Source organism: Anser cygnoides, chromosome 5 (assembly GCF_040182565.1).
Source record: "Anser cygnoides isolate HZ-2024a breed goose chromosome 5, Taihu_goose_T2T_genome, whole genome shotgun sequence".
Lineage (NCBI taxonomy): Eukaryota > Metazoa > Chordata > Aves > Anseriformes > Anatidae > Anser > Anser cygnoides.
In genome coordinates this window covers 11,971,542-11,988,381 of record NC_089877.1, presented here as the reverse complement: position 1 = coordinate 11,988,381, position 16,840 = coordinate 11,971,542, and the positions used below count along the sequence as shown (strand labels likewise).

The 16,840-nt window shown below is 40.8% G+C and overlaps 1 protein-coding gene across 9 annotated transcripts in view; it reads left to right on the top strand.

Moving 5' to 3' along the window:
• Window positions 1–16,840, top strand: part of NAV2 (neuron navigator 2) — a 422,583-nt gene that overhangs the window by 246,960 nt on the left and 158,783 nt on the right. For all 9 annotated transcript variants that reach the window (XM_066997396.1, XM_048050015.2, XM_048050013.2 and 6 more), the window contains 2 exons: window positions 2,620–2,737; window positions 9,121–9,173. In XM_066997396.1, coding sequence (XP_066853497.1) covers window positions 2,620–2,737; window positions 9,121–9,173 — 171 coding nt within the window. The remainder of the gene's footprint in view (window positions 1–2,619; window positions 2,738–9,120; window positions 9,174–16,840) is intronic.

The window sequence follows — 16,840 nt, the reverse complement described above, 5'->3', positions numbered from 1 at the left end:
TTAAGATGATGATTTTCCTGAAAAAGGCTTTGCTAATCAACTGGTTGAACGAAGTCATGTTCTATTACCTTAGACAGCCCAGAAACAAGTATTTTCACTGTGCTGGTGTTTGTTGATGTGTTGAATGTAATATTTTATACCTGCCATACAAGCTCTGCTCGCAGTTCTGCTAGCAAGCACAGCAACTGCCTTCAGCGTACACCGGAGCAGAGCAGACCTTGCCAACAGCAGGAGTTTGGCTGTGCTACAGGGGCCTAGCTCAGAGGGCTGTGTTCGGGGGGATTTCGCTTTTCCTCCTTCACCAGGAGGGCTCGTTTTGGAGCCGGGCCCTTTGCTGAACTCATGGGTATTTGTGGGCTGTGAACGTAAGGCCTAGCATCCCTGGACGCAGCGGGGACAGGCCCACTTGGAGGCGGCTGTAAAATGGCTGTTCTGTGGTGCCAGCCCGCCGGCTCCTCAAGCCGCGCCGCTGCCGTGGTGTCGGGAGCCGCCCAGAGGACTCTCTGCTCCTTTCCACCCCACTGCCACCTCACCTCTAGCTCTGACCAAGTACTGTTCTGCTTGCATGGTGGTCTGCGCCGTGGAAGTGATCCAGGCTTCACATGGCACACCAAGTCATGGTGTTGTATCCGCTTGAAGGCCTCGGTGGAGCTGTGACGGTGATGGCTGCCCTGTGGTGGCGGGGAGCCCAGGGCTGTGCTGCTGTCAGCTGCCTGCGGGCTCCGGGGCAGCACTGGCACCCGTGTGGGTGGATGGCATGGCCCCTTCCCTGCGTGTAGGAAGTCGGTAGCCCCAGACCTGATTCCTCCCGTCTTTTCTGGGAGTAAGTGAGCCACTCTGGGAGGCAGGAAAGTAGGCACAGGTGATCCTAGTTCTTCAGAGTCGTTAGACCTTTTACAATTATCTTCCTGTTATAGAAAATGTTTTCTTGTAAAAGAAGCTAGGGAACACAATGTCTGGTTTGGGTGAAGTTTCGTTTGTGGTTTTTTTTTGTCCTTTTTTTTTTTTCTCAGTCAGCTAGGGAAATCACTCACACGTACTTGGCATTTATTTCATTAAGATGTTGTTCACTGAGGTGTCTTCTAGCTCTGTTTGTTCACTGAGGTGTTCCAGTGTGGCTTTCTTCTCAAGATCGTGACACTGATGGCATAGGGTAGTCACATCCTGCTGATCTAAAGGTGGAAGTAGAGGATAAATGGAGAAAAAGAAGGGTGTACGTTTTAGATTTTGAATGACTTGTGCATTGCTGTTATCAGCAGTGTTTTACAGATTAAGACAATTAAAAGGGAAGACTCGATAACTAAATAACTAGTCAAAACATCCACTCTTCAGTTTGTCATACTAACGTTCAATCAGCAAGTGCAAGAGGAGCATGACGTTACAGCCCTTGGAGCGCAGAGCTAGAAAAGCTTGTGGGTGCTGTGTTCATGACGCAATTTCTGGCCCAAAAAGTGTGCTAAATATTGTCCTAAAGACACTTGCCTCTAGGTCAGAGTTTCACCCACCAGTGTGTGAGGCCTTTGTCAGTAGCAGAATGCTTGAAAGTTCAAAACAAAACAACACAACAAATGAACCATCCAACCCCAGCCCAGTTACAGGTGGTTTTGTAGGGCCTGTGGCAGGCTGGCAGCGGCCACACGGGTGGCGCTTCTGCTTTCCGATGACTGAATTGGGGCGCCTGCATTTCTAATACACTAGGGACTCATAAGAATAGGGGGCAACCTTAATATGTCCTTGTATTTAAAGGGAAGATCTTGATATTTAGCAGGTTTTCTTTATTTCTTTGGAATAGAAATAGTTCATAGAGAAAAATCTTCCCTTAAATTCTGTGCTATGCTAAGAAATGGTATTTAGTTCTTAACCAGAAATTCCTAGTTGAGTATTTTTCCTACTCCTTTTTGATAACCTGACAGGAAAAGATTTTATAAGCTCTCTGGTGATCGTGGCTAAGCTGCGCTAGCATGTGGTGAGCTGCACTTGTTGCAGATTAAAGAGAGATTTTGACTTGACTGCTTTGTTTGCTTACTTTTCAGATAATACATCTTAAAATAAACCCCAACAGATAGAAGTTGGCATGAGAGATTAAAATCAATTTAATAGGCCGATTTAACCCGTGAGATGGAACTTACTCAAGTTGGTAGATTTAAAGACCTTTAAAGGTTCGTCAGGTAATACAGCAATGGAGTTTCCTCAAAATCGAAATGCTGCATGGTTAATATGTACCAGAAGTGGTTCTTGGAAAAGAATCTTTAAAATCTCTCAAAAACAGATACGAAGAATGAATGTCAAAGCTGCTGGTAGGAAGCTAACGTTACCGCTGTGGAACACTTAGTTCACTGTCTCTGATGATCCATTCGGGCTGTAGCATGTTGAGAAGTTTACTATAGTCTTACGTGAGCTTTGATGTCAGATTTCTGAATAGGAAAAGCCCTGCTATAGTAAGCTGAATACTTGATCTGCACAATGCCTTGAATTTTAATGGTGTTGACTTGTTTCAAACGGCAAAAAAGCAGTTCTTTCAAAGCAGCCTCTCGGATACTGAGACAAAGAAAGAGCTGTGATTTTTAAGGTTGATGTTATGACTAACAAATTCTTTTTGTTTGTTTATTTTCCTAACAGATTTATACGGATTGGGCTAATCACTATCTAGCAAAATCTGGCCACAAGAGGTTGATTAAAGATCTACAGCAAGATGTGACTGATGGCGTCTTATTAGCTGAAATAATCCAGGTTGTAGGTGAGTGACTTTCTCTGTTTGTATCACGTATCGTTTTGTACCAGCCTGCTCAGAAATTGACTGTCTTATCTTCTACATAAACGCAGTGCAGGGTTGGGGGGGGGGGGAACCCTTAAACTGCTTGCCATTATGTGGTAATTTTCTTTCAGAGACTTTGCTAATTAATTTGATAAAGCTTTGTCATAAAGGATAGTGGAAAAATATTTGACGTTGCTGATAAGATCTCCTGACACACTAATATCCCTCTGTACGGCTGAATTTTAAAAAGGCAACCAATAAGGTATTTATTTATTTTGCTACGATGCTGTTAGCCTTCACTATCCCTGTTACTGATACTTTTTTGGGATTGGTCTGAACATAGTTCACAGTGATACTTGCCTGCTATGTTGCAACTTCTAGTTGGATTTGGAAAATCCACGCATGCAGCTAGGAAAGGAGAAGAGGTATGATTTTCATGTGGAAGAACAATGAAATATTTCGTAGCGAGTTTTCTGACGAGGAAGATAATTTATCATCAGGGCAAATCTCAGATACAGGCTAAATTCTGTCAAGCCTTGAGTTCCCTCGGTTTGCAGTAATATTAGTGGATAATGAAGGTTTTAAACAATTTTCTGCGTTGGCCCCGTGTAAAGCTGCATAGTCTCCTTCTTCCCTTGGGCCTGGATCCTTCATTAGTTCCTTCAGAGGCTCATCCATCTGGTATCTGGGATGCCACAAAACACATGCATGGGCCAATGGAGATTGATGGAATCAGAAAGCCTGCTAATGGGAATTAGGACGACTATTGTTAGAAGCAAACTGACAGATTTGAGATGCAAATGAAGAAGACAGCAGTGAAGTAACAAGACATCAGTGCATGCATATTTATGTGTGTTTGAGATGCTGTAAACGAGCTAGTTCCCTGATTTAAGGTACAAATATGTAAACACTTCCCTGATGAAATCGTGAGGCATCGTTCCAATGGCTCCGCTAGAGCTATACTGGAATACATCAAAAAAATTTCATCTCTATATGTTATAGAGCAACATCAGATCTTAACTTCTACAGACCTGTCAAGCAGCAGTTATGTCTCCGTTCCCTTCATAAATATCTAGCTACCTTGTGTGAATACTGTTGTAGAAACATTGTGCATGAGAACACGCGTGTAACAATGCCACCATCAAAATGTGAACCTGGTTGTACCAGATATTTTTGAGTATTGACTTGTGAAAACTTACAAACATCGATTTATGCCCTCTAAAATAATCAGTAACATTGTTGCTTACTTTATTTTACTTTGATTCACCTTTACATTTTTTAGCTATTCTGAGCCATTGCCTTTTGGATAGTATTTAACATTAGGTCTGCAGGACGTAGGTTTAAAAAAAAAAAGGTAAAATACATGGTGAAGGATTTCATTTTTAAAGCATGTTTTTGCATATGAAAGAAAGTTCCTATTTAAACATACTCAGTTGAATCCTCCAAATTAGCAGTGAAGAGAAAGTCATTTGTTTCTGATGTGTATGGCCTTAGGCACGCTGCATCTCATTGTCACAGAGATGGTGATAATTTTCACACATAGAAGTAGCTTTAACTGTAGCCTGCAAGATAAAAGCTTTTTTTTCCTTTTTTTTTTTCCCCTAACAATCAAGACTACATCCTAAGAAAGCTTTGCTAGGCAGTGTAGGAGACATTTTTCATTTTTTTTGCTATGCTTTCTTATGGGTAAAAGTAGCCATCAAGATGCTCCTTTTTGTCATGTGAGTGAAGTGTCTGGAGATTATCTAAACTTACCAAAATTAGTTCAGGTATTCATTATACATCTTTTCTTGTGTTCACCATCTGAGATTTACGTTGCAGATGTTGAATCTTGACATTTCAGTTATCAAACTGAAAAGAGTAAGCATGTGTGTTTTTTTTTTATTGTTTAATGAAGACAATAGAGTTGATGACTGTGCAGACACAATGATTGCAATCCTTTCTGCTTACCTTTCTATAGTGAAATAGCTGTATATTTACAAAAAGAAATTTTATAATTAATACTTTGGTAGTTCTTTAACTTTAGAATCCAGTCAAGGGTTAAATCTAAAAAGATGTGAAACCAAACATCACTGCATTTGATTTAAGAGGATATGATCTTCAGACTTAAAAAGTGCTGGTGATAATATGAAAGCATTATATGGTGACTGTTTATTCTTTTTGCAAGTCAATCGAAACGTATTCGCAGCATTCTGGTTTACTTGGGTTCAAAAATTATGAGTCTATAACAGAATATGTAAGTAACCTATTCCTTTGTAATACCACATAAACCTAGTAGCTATATATAAATTCATGAATGCAGATACACTGGGTCTGTGCATGATCTGAAATTGGTGATAAATAACATTGTCAGTTGGTTCCCTCTGAGATCTTTGAATTTTCAAGAATTCCAATTGATGCTGAAATTAAACTCTAACCCAGTCCACTAGTAGTTTTCCTATTACTCCAGCTAAGTATCCCACTTCAAATGCATACTATGACTTACCTCAGAACAGCTTTTGTGTGCAGATGTGAAAATTGTACTATTACATTTATAGGGGAAGCTTATAGGTTTATATTTCAAACCAGAATCTTGGGATTGGTTTAGCAGTGATTGCTAGTGGTAACTGTCATCATATTTTGGGTGGCACATTATACAAAAGTTCGTTTTACAAATGTTTGAGTCACCATTCAGTTAAAAGCTGCAGGCCAAAGTGAGCAGACGTAGGATGTATATTGCACAGCATTCATTCAGGCATTCACGAAAAAGTAATCTAATGTCTAAGCATACACCTGGAATAGTGAAGAATGCAGAAGAGCTTCTAAGGTTGTAACAGAAAGCTTAATTCATTTTTATGAAGTGTGGCCTTTTTTTTTTTTTTGTATGGATGGTTAGATCTGATTTAGTTCTATGGAGTGCTTAATGAAACAATTCTGATTTCACATCATAATTTTTCATGCATTTGGATTGTCATTTGCTGAAGATTTTTTTTCCCAACAGGAGTGTATATCCGTAGCTACATAAATGGGAAACTGGCCAATAGATTTAAATACTTCTTGGGTACTTTTAATGCCAGAGGTTCCTTTTCACTTTTGTTTTCTTACACTTTTGGCTTGTGGCTTCATAGTATGCCTTCTATCAAAATGCATAAACCCAATTATCTTTCATGCTTTGATTCTGACCCTGTTAGTGAAAGTGCAGTGCCACTCATTACTGCCTTTATTATAGAGTACAGCTGGTTTCTTCTGTCTGGCTTAGCACAACCCTCAATCTGTGTATAAATGGGAAAAATCTGAAAATACTTCAAACCAGCTGAACCCAAATTCGCTGTATCCACACAATCAAATTGCTCTGGTTTTATGAAAGCGAAGCACCACAGAAAAGTGGGTAGCATGAACATGCCCTCAAGGCAATACTGGTACTGGACAAGGAGTACTCCTTGTGTTCTGTTTGCATATGCTTCCATATGCTTCCACAGTCATGGCATAAATATTACTGTGGTCCTGATAGCCATCTTACATGGCTCATAATCACATCCTTGCCAAGCCAAAGCCAATACAGAGCACATGGTCTGTGTAGGACGAACCACTTTTGGTTATTTCCATTGCTGAAGCAAACCTGGGGCTTCTTGTAGACCAACTTCTGTAGGACGTGCACTGATGCTAAACCTGTAGTGAAGAATGCTAATTTTGAACTCCTTTTATCCAAACAGGCAATAGAGAACATCTGCTGGAAGGAAATGCCCACTGGAGGGAGAGAAAAAGGATTTAAAAGGAGGAAGGGCTGGTGGGAGTGGGTGTAAGTTCTGCAGACTTGCAGTCAGTTTGGAAAAAATCTCCAGCATTTCACGTCTGTGGTTATGAATTTGCATCTTGTTCAGGGTTAAGATACAATTTTTAAAGCCTTGATGTTTGCTTGCGACTTCCAGTTCATGTTAACTGATGTAGTATTTCTACATGGCCGTGAGAAACAGAAGCTGTAAGAGTTGCCCATTTATCTCAGCCAGAATGCTGTGCTTTTGCAGCTGTGAAACTTGACGCTTTTCCAAGATCCTGCAGCATTCAGTGACTTATGCTATGAACTGTGCCATCACGCTGCCCATGAGCACACCACACTGTGTTATTTAGGGAAACTCATTCACTGATATCTCTTGCTTTCCAACCTTCTCCACAAGAAAAGCAAATTATGTAATACTTGTTGTCAGTACTATTCCTTGGAGCCAGGTTAAAAGGGTCAGAGATGGGCTCCAGCATACAGACAAAGAATGGGAGCATCAAAATGATTTCCTTTTGAATTAGGCAGACTCCTGCAAAATGCCAATTATGCCCAGAGGCCACTTTGGTGCATCTACCCAGCCTAGTACGAATCTCTGACTTCTTGCCCTGCTTCATGTAAATAGAGAGGCTTGAGTTAGAGTTGAGCCCTGCTGCCAGTTTGCCCCACTGCCAGTCTTGCTGGTTGCTTTCTATTACACCTGGTTTTCATAGCACTTGTACCTGCAGGGGAGAGACAATAATTGCTACAACTTAGTGAAAGGAGAAACCAAGAGCCATAAGTGAGGTGGGAGTGGATGAGAAGGAGAAATTGTAGGGTGTGAGCCTGCACAGGGGAACATGACTGCCCAGGGGGGAGGCAGAAATGGCACCCAATGGAGGAGGTAAATTGGAGCAGAAATTCCAGTTCTGGTTACCGTTCTGATTCCCACCGACTATCTGTGGTCACCTACATATTATATCACCTATCGTAGATAAGGATGACAATGTAAAAGGAAGTGATAACTAATTCGGAAGGGATGAAGAATTATCAACTGGTGTCCAAAAACCTGCAGGTTCACATGTGAGAATTTTGGCAAGAACTTCTCAACATTGAGATACTTTCAGATAGGTGGGTCTGGGTAGTTTGCACACAAAAGCTTAAAAAAGAGGCTGATAATAAACTATGGTTTGCTAACATTGGTTTAAAATAAGTTACATAACATTTTGGAAGTTATAGAGAACTGGGAAAAAAGCTACTGTTTTTAAGGGAAGGTAAATAAAATTACCTGGGTTATTAGGGATATCTCTCTGCCCAAACAAGAGAAAAGCTCATTCAGAATTTCATTAGTCTCCTTTCAAGTAATAATTACAAAAAGTGCAAATTTATATGAATAAGATCTTATCAAACTCATCCGCTATCAGTTTTTTGAATTAACTATTATTATAAATTCAGTTGATAAAGATCTTGCCTAATTCAAAACCAAGCGATAGAAAATATTAAAAGATGGAAGCACAAGATCTGTAAATAGAATACAAAGAAAACATTTTTGTTTCCATAAAACTAAATCTGAGATCACAGTTCGTGAAACAAATGCGTGCTCTTTGTGTGTAGAGGCCAATAAACTATTCTGGGGAACAGTACAACGACTTTATCTGCAACCTTTTTCAGATTAGCATCAATTCCTAATGCATTACTGTGACATAAAGACGTACTGTGACACCTTGGTGTATGAAAAGGGCTATACCCAGGAAGAGTAAAGAAGTTTTGTTAGCTCTTTGCTTGACATTTTTATGACTGCTGTTGGAATACTGTGCCCTATTTGATATTCCTAGCTGAAGAAACATAAAATGAGATGGAGTTCTGACTGAGGTCCTGACAATATACATTAGGTAGAAAACATATCTTGTAATGTACAAAATGATGGGAGACAACTCCATTCAATTCATCAACTGGGAAAGGAAAGCCTACATTTAACACAGTAAAAACTGTGGGAAACAGGGCTTTGATTATAACTGGTTCTTCAGTCTAGCACACAAGCCATTTCAGGGCCCAATACTGAAAGGTGAAACTGAGCAAACAGACTGAAGGCAAACATTTAGACACCTCAGCAGCTTATTTCTCTCGAGACTTTAAAGATTAAAACTACGTATTTTTCTGCAATTGTGTTCCAGGTGAGCCATGGATAAGACGCTTGAAAAGTAGTCTTGTGATTTCAGCTTTTTAAAAAAACAAATAAATTAGACTTGATTGTAATTTTTCTATCTAAACTTCAACTCTACAGAGCATGTCAATTGACAAGCAAGCATCTACACATATGTAGCATACACTTTTCCACCCAGCAGTGATTCAGTTTCCAGAGATTAAATCTTTTTTGTAGTTTAAAGGAGCTACCCGTCAGTGTACAAGATGTTGCCAGACCAGTTGTTTTCCGGCTCCAGCTGTCTCTGGAGGCATGACCCACTAGAAGACTCCAGCTGCTTTTTTAGATGGGTCTCAGTATTTCACACATTCACTTTGATTGGACAACTACAACCTTAAACCCCTTTACTTAGCTAGCAGCAAATGCTCTGCAGTTGATTGGTATGATGTCCTTGGTATAGTTTGTGCTTTATTTTTTTTTTTTTTTCAGCAAATGAAAAGATTGAAGACATCAATGGATGCCCAAAAAATAGATCGCAAATGGTAAGTAGTAAAGTGGTCTGTTGTTTGCATGTATGTGGCTTAGTATTGAATAAGCTTTTGGCACTTCAGTGCCTGGGACTTTTAATAACAACTTTTAGCTAGTTTCTCACAGTAGTTGAAGTTCGTGTATAATCTGAAGAACATTAATACTACAAGTCTTTGCCCTGCTGTACAGGCTTTGAAATAGGCCTAGTCATTTATCATACACTTCTAGTGGATATTGTTATTGGTATTTTATTGGGGGTTGAAATCAGATGATCTTTAAGGTCCCTTCCATTCCAAACCACTCAATGATTCTATTTTATGTTTCTGAAATATCACATAAAGAGGAATATATAAAACTAAAATGTTGGTCCTTGATATATGTAGACTAGTATTGTAGAAGTAGAGTTTTATTTTAAAGTTGGATTAAGAGTTTCTATATTCTTTGAAAAGAAACAAAATAGGTTAGCAGAACGCACTAAATGGGGAAAAAAAGTCAAATTGCAAACTACAAGGTCTTTTTTATGTAAGTTGTTTTTGACTGATAAGTTTTAATTTGTAAAAGATCTAGGTTTTTGTCTTGCTTGTACACAATATTTGAAAGGGGAAAAAAAAAGCTAGTACAATAACCTTAAAAGCATATAGTACCTTGAGAGTATGTCTGCCTTGAGTATCAGTGAAACTAAAATTATAGACATAACTTTACTAAGTAAGTAAGTAGTAAGAAACTGATTTTTGTAATGCCTCTTAGGGAGGAGGGTTTCAAATCTGTCATTTGAAAGAATGTTATTGTGTATCTTGAGGAAAAAAACTCATTTCAAAATAAATATTCTAAAATCTCCCGTTTGCATTGTAGATGCTCGCTTTGGGACACTGGAGCGTTTTTTCAGTCTGTGAAGCTATGTTAATGTTTTTCGTTTTTATGGCTCTCTTCCCAACTGTCCCCACCTCCCAGACCGTAACTTGAGTACAGCTACTCACGTAGTTGAACAAGTAAGATTAAAGATTTGACAAGAGTTTGCTATCTGAAGTCAGGAGCAGCACTGCGTTCTGTTCTTGTTTGGGCTTTTTGTTTTTTTCTTGGAAGTTATCAATCTTGCTCAAACCCATGGAGCAAGCGCTCCTTAAAAAGAAAGCCATCTAAAAGATTTATTGCTGCTACTTTTTACTGCTTTGAAGAGACGGGTTGCTATTCTTGCTGTAGCCACAGCAGCTGTCTGGAGCATAAATAATTGAGGAAATTTTGACAATTACTATAATGTTCCACAAATGCATTGTAAGAACTGAATTTCATTGAGGACTGGAGTCTAAAACAGATTCCATAATGTCATAGCCAAGTCGCTTAAAGTCACTGTTCTCTATAAAGGAACGACATTGTTGTTTTATAGTCTGATGCACACTGTAGGTTGCTTTCAGAAGACAGATCTGGATATAAAAGCATGCAGAGGGTGTGTGCTGCATCAGGAGTTATGAAGAGTGTTGGCAAGAAATGTTTGCTCTGCACTTCCTCCTCCGAGGCTCTAATTTTGTTCCGGTCTCTGGTTCAGGAGGGTGGGGTGAGTAGGGCTGGCCGTTCTGTGTCACCCTGCTCGTGAGACTGAGCCCATTAGTCATAGCCAGGCATCCCCGGTGGTTTTCTTCACATGAAAGCAAGGATTATGCATATAGCTTGCTTTTGTAGGAGCGTGCGTGTTTGCTGAGCAGTTTAGCATCTCACAATGAAGAATATTGAGGCAAGAATAGAAGTTTCTTCATGGAGGTTGTGCTTGCGCAGTTGCTGGTGGCGTTTAAGGAGACGACCCTTTTCCAGGTTTCCTGCATTCTGGGGAAAATGTATACGTTACACTGCTTATTAGGCATGGCAGTCTTCATCCTTAGCATTTCAGGGCACTTTTCCTCTTAATATAGCTCGCGTGCCTGAACAGCCATCTTCCAGAGTGTGGGCCCTGGTGTTTGTGTCTGATACTTCAGTACAGAGGTGATGTCTAGTTCTACTTTTTCAAATGAATCACTTTCAAAATCATATCTACATTGTAGCATCTGTAAGCTGGGCATCACAGCTGAGTAGATGAATTAAATAAATAAAGGCACCATAAACGATGCTATGTTGATTAATAGAAATACAGCACAGCTTAATGGGAATCCTCCTTTCCCCCTTGGGCAGCGACTTGCTTTGTAGGCTCACCATGCTGTGGACAGAGAGACGTGAGAGCTGAATTACGAAGAGCCGGCTCAGGTCCGGCCAGATGTGTCAGCTTGGAAAGCTGGAGCGGATCTGTGTCTGCCCCAGCCCTTTGGAGCGTGTGAATGTGAGCGGATTCGCTTCTGTGTGGTGTGGTCCTAAGCCAGCAAAGCCCAGCGAACCTTAGAGAGCTGAACCCAGAGCCAGAGCAGATCTCTTTGCATCGCTGTTCCCATTGCTACACAATGTTGGAAAGCATGGTACAGATTTGCCCAGATTGAGCATTAGATACAGTTTGGGTCTGTCAGGCTCGAAGCCAGTGCTGCTAAGCCTTGTCAAATGAAGTTCAGTATTGCAAAACCATTTGGGACCATCGGTGCCTATCAGCCTCGACCCAGTGTCAGAAATGACACGACAAAGGCCCCCACTGACCCCATGAAAAGCCCCCTAGGTGAGAACCTCTCTCCTGTTCTCCTGTTGTCTGGCTTTCTCTGCTCTTGGGAGCATCTCTGTCATCTTTTGCTCCAGACAACAGTTGGCTGTTTCTAATATATAATCTCTTATAGTCAGTTCTGTATCTTTCCTCTGCAAAAGAACTTTTTTTTTTTCCCTTTCAAACCTCTATATTTTTGTACTGTAGATGCTTCTCTGAACAAAAGCCTGTAATTGTGGTGATTAGTTCCAGCTGGCACGCAGAAAGTCTTGTGGTTAATGGAGGATGTAGTAGCATGGAGCGTAGGCTCTGGGGCCAAGAAAATTTGGAGATGATCAGCAGAATTGTATTTAGGTTTTTGGAATGAAGTACAAGAAAATATTGGCGTAGTTCTTGAGAACTGAGTGAGGGAGGGTAAAACAGGGCTGGTTTCCTCTCCTACCCACTTCCGAAAAAAAGTCTGAGGTCAATAAGCATGAGTAGGGCTATATCTTTGTTAATGTTTGGTTACAGAAAAACAGGGATGTTTTCCTTTCTAACAGTCAGTTTGCCTCTTGTTTTGGGATGATATTTGAGCTCAATGTTTGACATCCTGCAGTATTTGGGCAATATAGGCGGTGCTGCATGCTACCTTCCCTTGTAGGTAGTGCAGATTATTCCTATTAATGTGAGTAACTCAGTGAGTGCTATTACGAAGGGGTTCGTATCACTTCGATTTGTAAAAATGATTATTACTTAATATATTTGGGGTACTTTAATATACTCTTTTTATACTTTGTTTTTAATATCCTTTTTATACTATGTTTTTAATACTTTATCATAATTATTTTATCAGCAAACAAGTAGAGTACTTAAGGGATTTTGTTTACACAGATACCAAGTCTGGCTTTAATGGGAGCCTGTAGAAATCCTGCTCTGTAAGTGCTGTGTTCTCCCTGGGAGGACATGCGTTTTGTAAAACGGTTGCAGCTTTTGAAGGAAGTTTCATTGCAATTCTTTTAGCACAGCGTGATAACTGAGCATATTATTATCCTGAGTATTAATGCGTACTTCTTGCTTAGCACTGCAAGGAGAGGGGGAGAGAGAGAGAGGCAGTTGTGTTACCTGCTACAGAAGTGATAAATCATAACAGATGAGGTAACAGGAAAGATGAAACGATACAAGAAACATTTGAAAGATCTGAGATTTGTGGAGAGCAAGGTAAAAGAAAAAGATCTGTATCAGCTAAAATAGAAGAGACTGGGGAGAGAGCTGAGTAAAGAAAGCTAATTTTTAGAACATGGACTGGAAGACGTAGAGAGGAGATGCTTGGAATTGAAGAGGTATGTTGGCAGGCACAGGTGACAACTGATGCACAGCCGAAGGTGGGACTGGAAGAAGAAATGAAAGAAGCAGCTGCAATGTTTCTTATAGGAGAGGTAGAGTTGTTTTGTTTTGTTTTTCCATCCTGAATATAAAACTAAGAAATATTGAATGTAGCAGTAGAAAGAGATAAGAGAGATCTTTATTATTTAAGAAAAAAAAAAGAATGAGAAAAGGCTGATGAGAAAATGAAGGTTTTTTAGTGGGAGAAATGATAGGGTGTTACCCGTACTACTGGAGCTTGAAGGAGCGGAGTGATAGCAAAGCTGTCATGCTGAAGGGAGAAGAACGGGGGAATCTGTAGGTGGATAGGGTAGACTCTCTCATGGTTCCATGCAAAGCCTGGGGAAGTTGTGGGACACCCAAGGCAAGAATTTGGAGAAACAGGCATGAATATAGGGTGAACCAACACCACAGTTCCCTCCTATAAACAGGGTAGGAAATAACTGTGGTTTTCATGTCGGTTTGTGGTAGGGTTTTATTATTTTTAAGGATGATTGCTTTGTGTATGTATGTAAGTATCTGTGTTATCGAGTAACAGAGAGGAGGGTTTTTTTGTGTGTGTCTTGACCAGAAGTTTTTCAAGAACCATTCCTTTCTGATGCAGATATCAAGTTGTACTAGTAAAATCGTCAGTCTTTCTGCTGCTGTCTTGCAAACGCAGAGAGTCCTGTACTGCAATGTGGGCCAGAGCCCCCAATTCTTCCCAAGGACTTTAAGAAAGTCAAGATGAAGGCCCTTATTTTCAATACATTCCCTTTTGCAAGGAAACGTTACTCCAATGATGGCAATTTGACTGCTATTTTAATTTTTGACTGATTACTTGTATTGTGAAAATGAGCTGTTCTGCAGTGTGCTTTGGACATCCCAAGCCAAACAGCAGCCTGTATGAGAATTCATCAGCCTGGCAGGGTCCCTGTTTATAAGCGTGTAGTGCAGGAAGTTTTAATTTCATCGCTAAAGTTAATTTGTTCACGTGCCCTCCTTCATGTGATCTCTGCCAGCTTCACTTTTTTTTTCTAAAGAAAGCACAAAAATGCTTCCCCCTTTTCATGACAGATGTTGAAATCTTCGTGATAGCATGTATATGCTGTATATGTTTGTGTTCTTAATGGATGCTTTAGTGAATGGAAATAATAAATGTGAAAGGTGGTGTAATGTGGCCCATATATAACGGGTATACCTGAATACACCTGAATGAGCTGGTTGGCCGGAGTAATGTGAGCTGAAACTGCCTGCCTCGCCTGAGCAGCTCCCTGTATGTGTAACATCTGCTAGGTGGATGAGCTGATGCTTTTTGTACAAATATCTAAAAACAAGTGCTGCAAAAAACGCAGTTAAAATACTCTTAGTTGTTTGTATTTTTCTTGTGGAAATTATTATCGTCGGTTTTAGAAACTGCCCTTTCAGCATTTTAAGTTCCCCTTCAGCTGCACCAGGGTTTCAGCTCATCCCAGCGCGGGCAGAATGCAGCAGGCATCTGCAAAGCTCGTCCCTGAACGCCAAGGACCGCTGTGACATGTTTTTGCCCCATATTACTCCCAGTCGCATTTATCCATGATCTGACCGGTTTACCCAAAGAGCAGCTATGTTTCATTGTGTGAGAAGGGGGATTAAAAACCACGGGTGGGTTCCAGCGGTTTCACCAGATACCCGCCTGGCGTGTTATTCTTCCATCTTCCAGACCTGCCATCCTCTCCAGCCTGCTTCTCCGAACAAAGGCAAGTTGATAGCACCAGTGCTGTCCAAACGTTGCCGCAGCCAGCCACAGTAACTGTGCAAGGGTGCTTCTCCAAAGCCCTGCAGCTCACTGGGGTGGAAGCCTGGCTGCCCGGCTACTCGGTCCCCGCAGCCTGCTGGCCGGGAATGCGCTGCTAAATCAGGGCAGCAGCTCCTTGGGAAAGATTAGAAGCATCACAAGCATTTTTTCCCCCCCCTCCCCCCCCCCCCTGCAAATTCCTACTGTAGGATTTTTTGGAAACACTTCCCTGCAGTTAAATATAGCCTTGTATTTTCAAGTCATATTTCTCCAAGGTTGATCTGAAAATGTAATAAAGGGAAATGTTTGTGTCTGCTGTTTGCCCAGCTTTACTTAGGGAGTTTGTGCCTTATGGTCAGCATGTGTTTACAAGTTTAATCTGTTGAATTTTACTAGTGACAAATGGGTATCTTTTGGCCCTGACCTGCAGCGTGTTTCCATGTGGCTGAATATTAGTTTGAAGGGAAGACATCAGCTGGAGCCACGCCAGCCTGCCCAGCAGCAGACAGCAGCTTTGCTCCTAGAGCTGCTTGTGGAGACACGTGGCCAAATGTGCAAGTTAGGAGTATGGAGCACTGCATTTTCTCTAAGCTTCCTGTGTTGCTCTTGACTGTGTGTGAACGTAAAATACATTTTTTCCTCTATAGAGGAGGTGAGGTATTTGCTCCCTGCTGGGAACCTCGTGTGGTGCTCCTTCCTTCCGCTCCTCTGTAAAAATAACAGAGTTAGGCTTTTGCATGTCATCACGTAGAAAAGAATGATTTACTACATAGGTGATCTGACAGGTTGCTTGTATTTAGATGTCTCTTCTCACTTTCTAATGAGTGTTGCCCTTAGGTACCATTCATTTAACTGTCTGTATTTTTTTCCAGACGCCTGGACTGTTGTTGTTATGCTCTTATGCTTACCATTTGTGTATGGTTATCGGTGAGGCAGGCGTGGTAGGATAACAGATTTCTGTGGTGCAGAGCTTGCAGTCCAAATAAAACCACAAGCACACCCCTTGTTCCCACCCTCCTCCTTTTAACCCTACATAGGAAATAACACAAGAAATCTAGACTGAATCGGGAGAGGGGCTTTTTACACCTCTCTGTCATATGGTGTGATGAAGGGAAATTGTTCCAAAACTCCTCTGCATGTGGAGACAGGGGATAAGGCACGACGTGTACTATTCTACCCATTTGGTGGGTGTATATGGTACCTTTGGAGATGCTGCTTATCACAATCTGTCATTCCCATAAGGGATTGTCTTCTTGGTCCCTTGTGGTCTGCTCTAATTTTACGCCCTACAGAGTGATGCTAGAACTTAGATGTCACCTGTCTCTGCAACAACATTAGGCTCCATAAGGAGCAACAGGGAATTGACTTTAAAAGTAATTTTAGTGGAAGAAAATGGAAGATAAGAACTTAAATACAAAGGCATAGTTAGACTTCATTTGATCACTTATTTCACTATTAATTTAAGCCAAAAGCTGACCTCTTGAATACCTGTGTTTCTACCCCCCTTCTGGATTAAACAGATGAAACAGCAAATATGTAAAGGGGCCAGAGTCATTCCATGTCAGTATGTGGACATCTCTGTCCGTATTTGCTCACGTCTTTCACTTGCATATTTACACGTAAGACTAGAAAAATAACTTGTTTAACATGGCTGCTATTTGAAAGTATTATATAAAATACACGCTTTCCGTAATACTCTGCAAACACAGTTTCTTGCTGTATTTTGCTTAAATGGGGAAAAATGGGAAATTCTGGGTGACGGGGTTTTGCCTTCCTGTGCCCGTGTGTTGGGGCACTTGCAGTATATGATGCTACGGTCCTTGAGAGGCCAAACCAGGTGCAACGGGTTGTTTTACCTTCACTGGGATAATGCTGGTGTTGAATTTGGTGCCATGAGCAAAAAATGTGCTCAGACAGACTAAAAGGTAAAGAAAGCTGTTTGTCTGGCA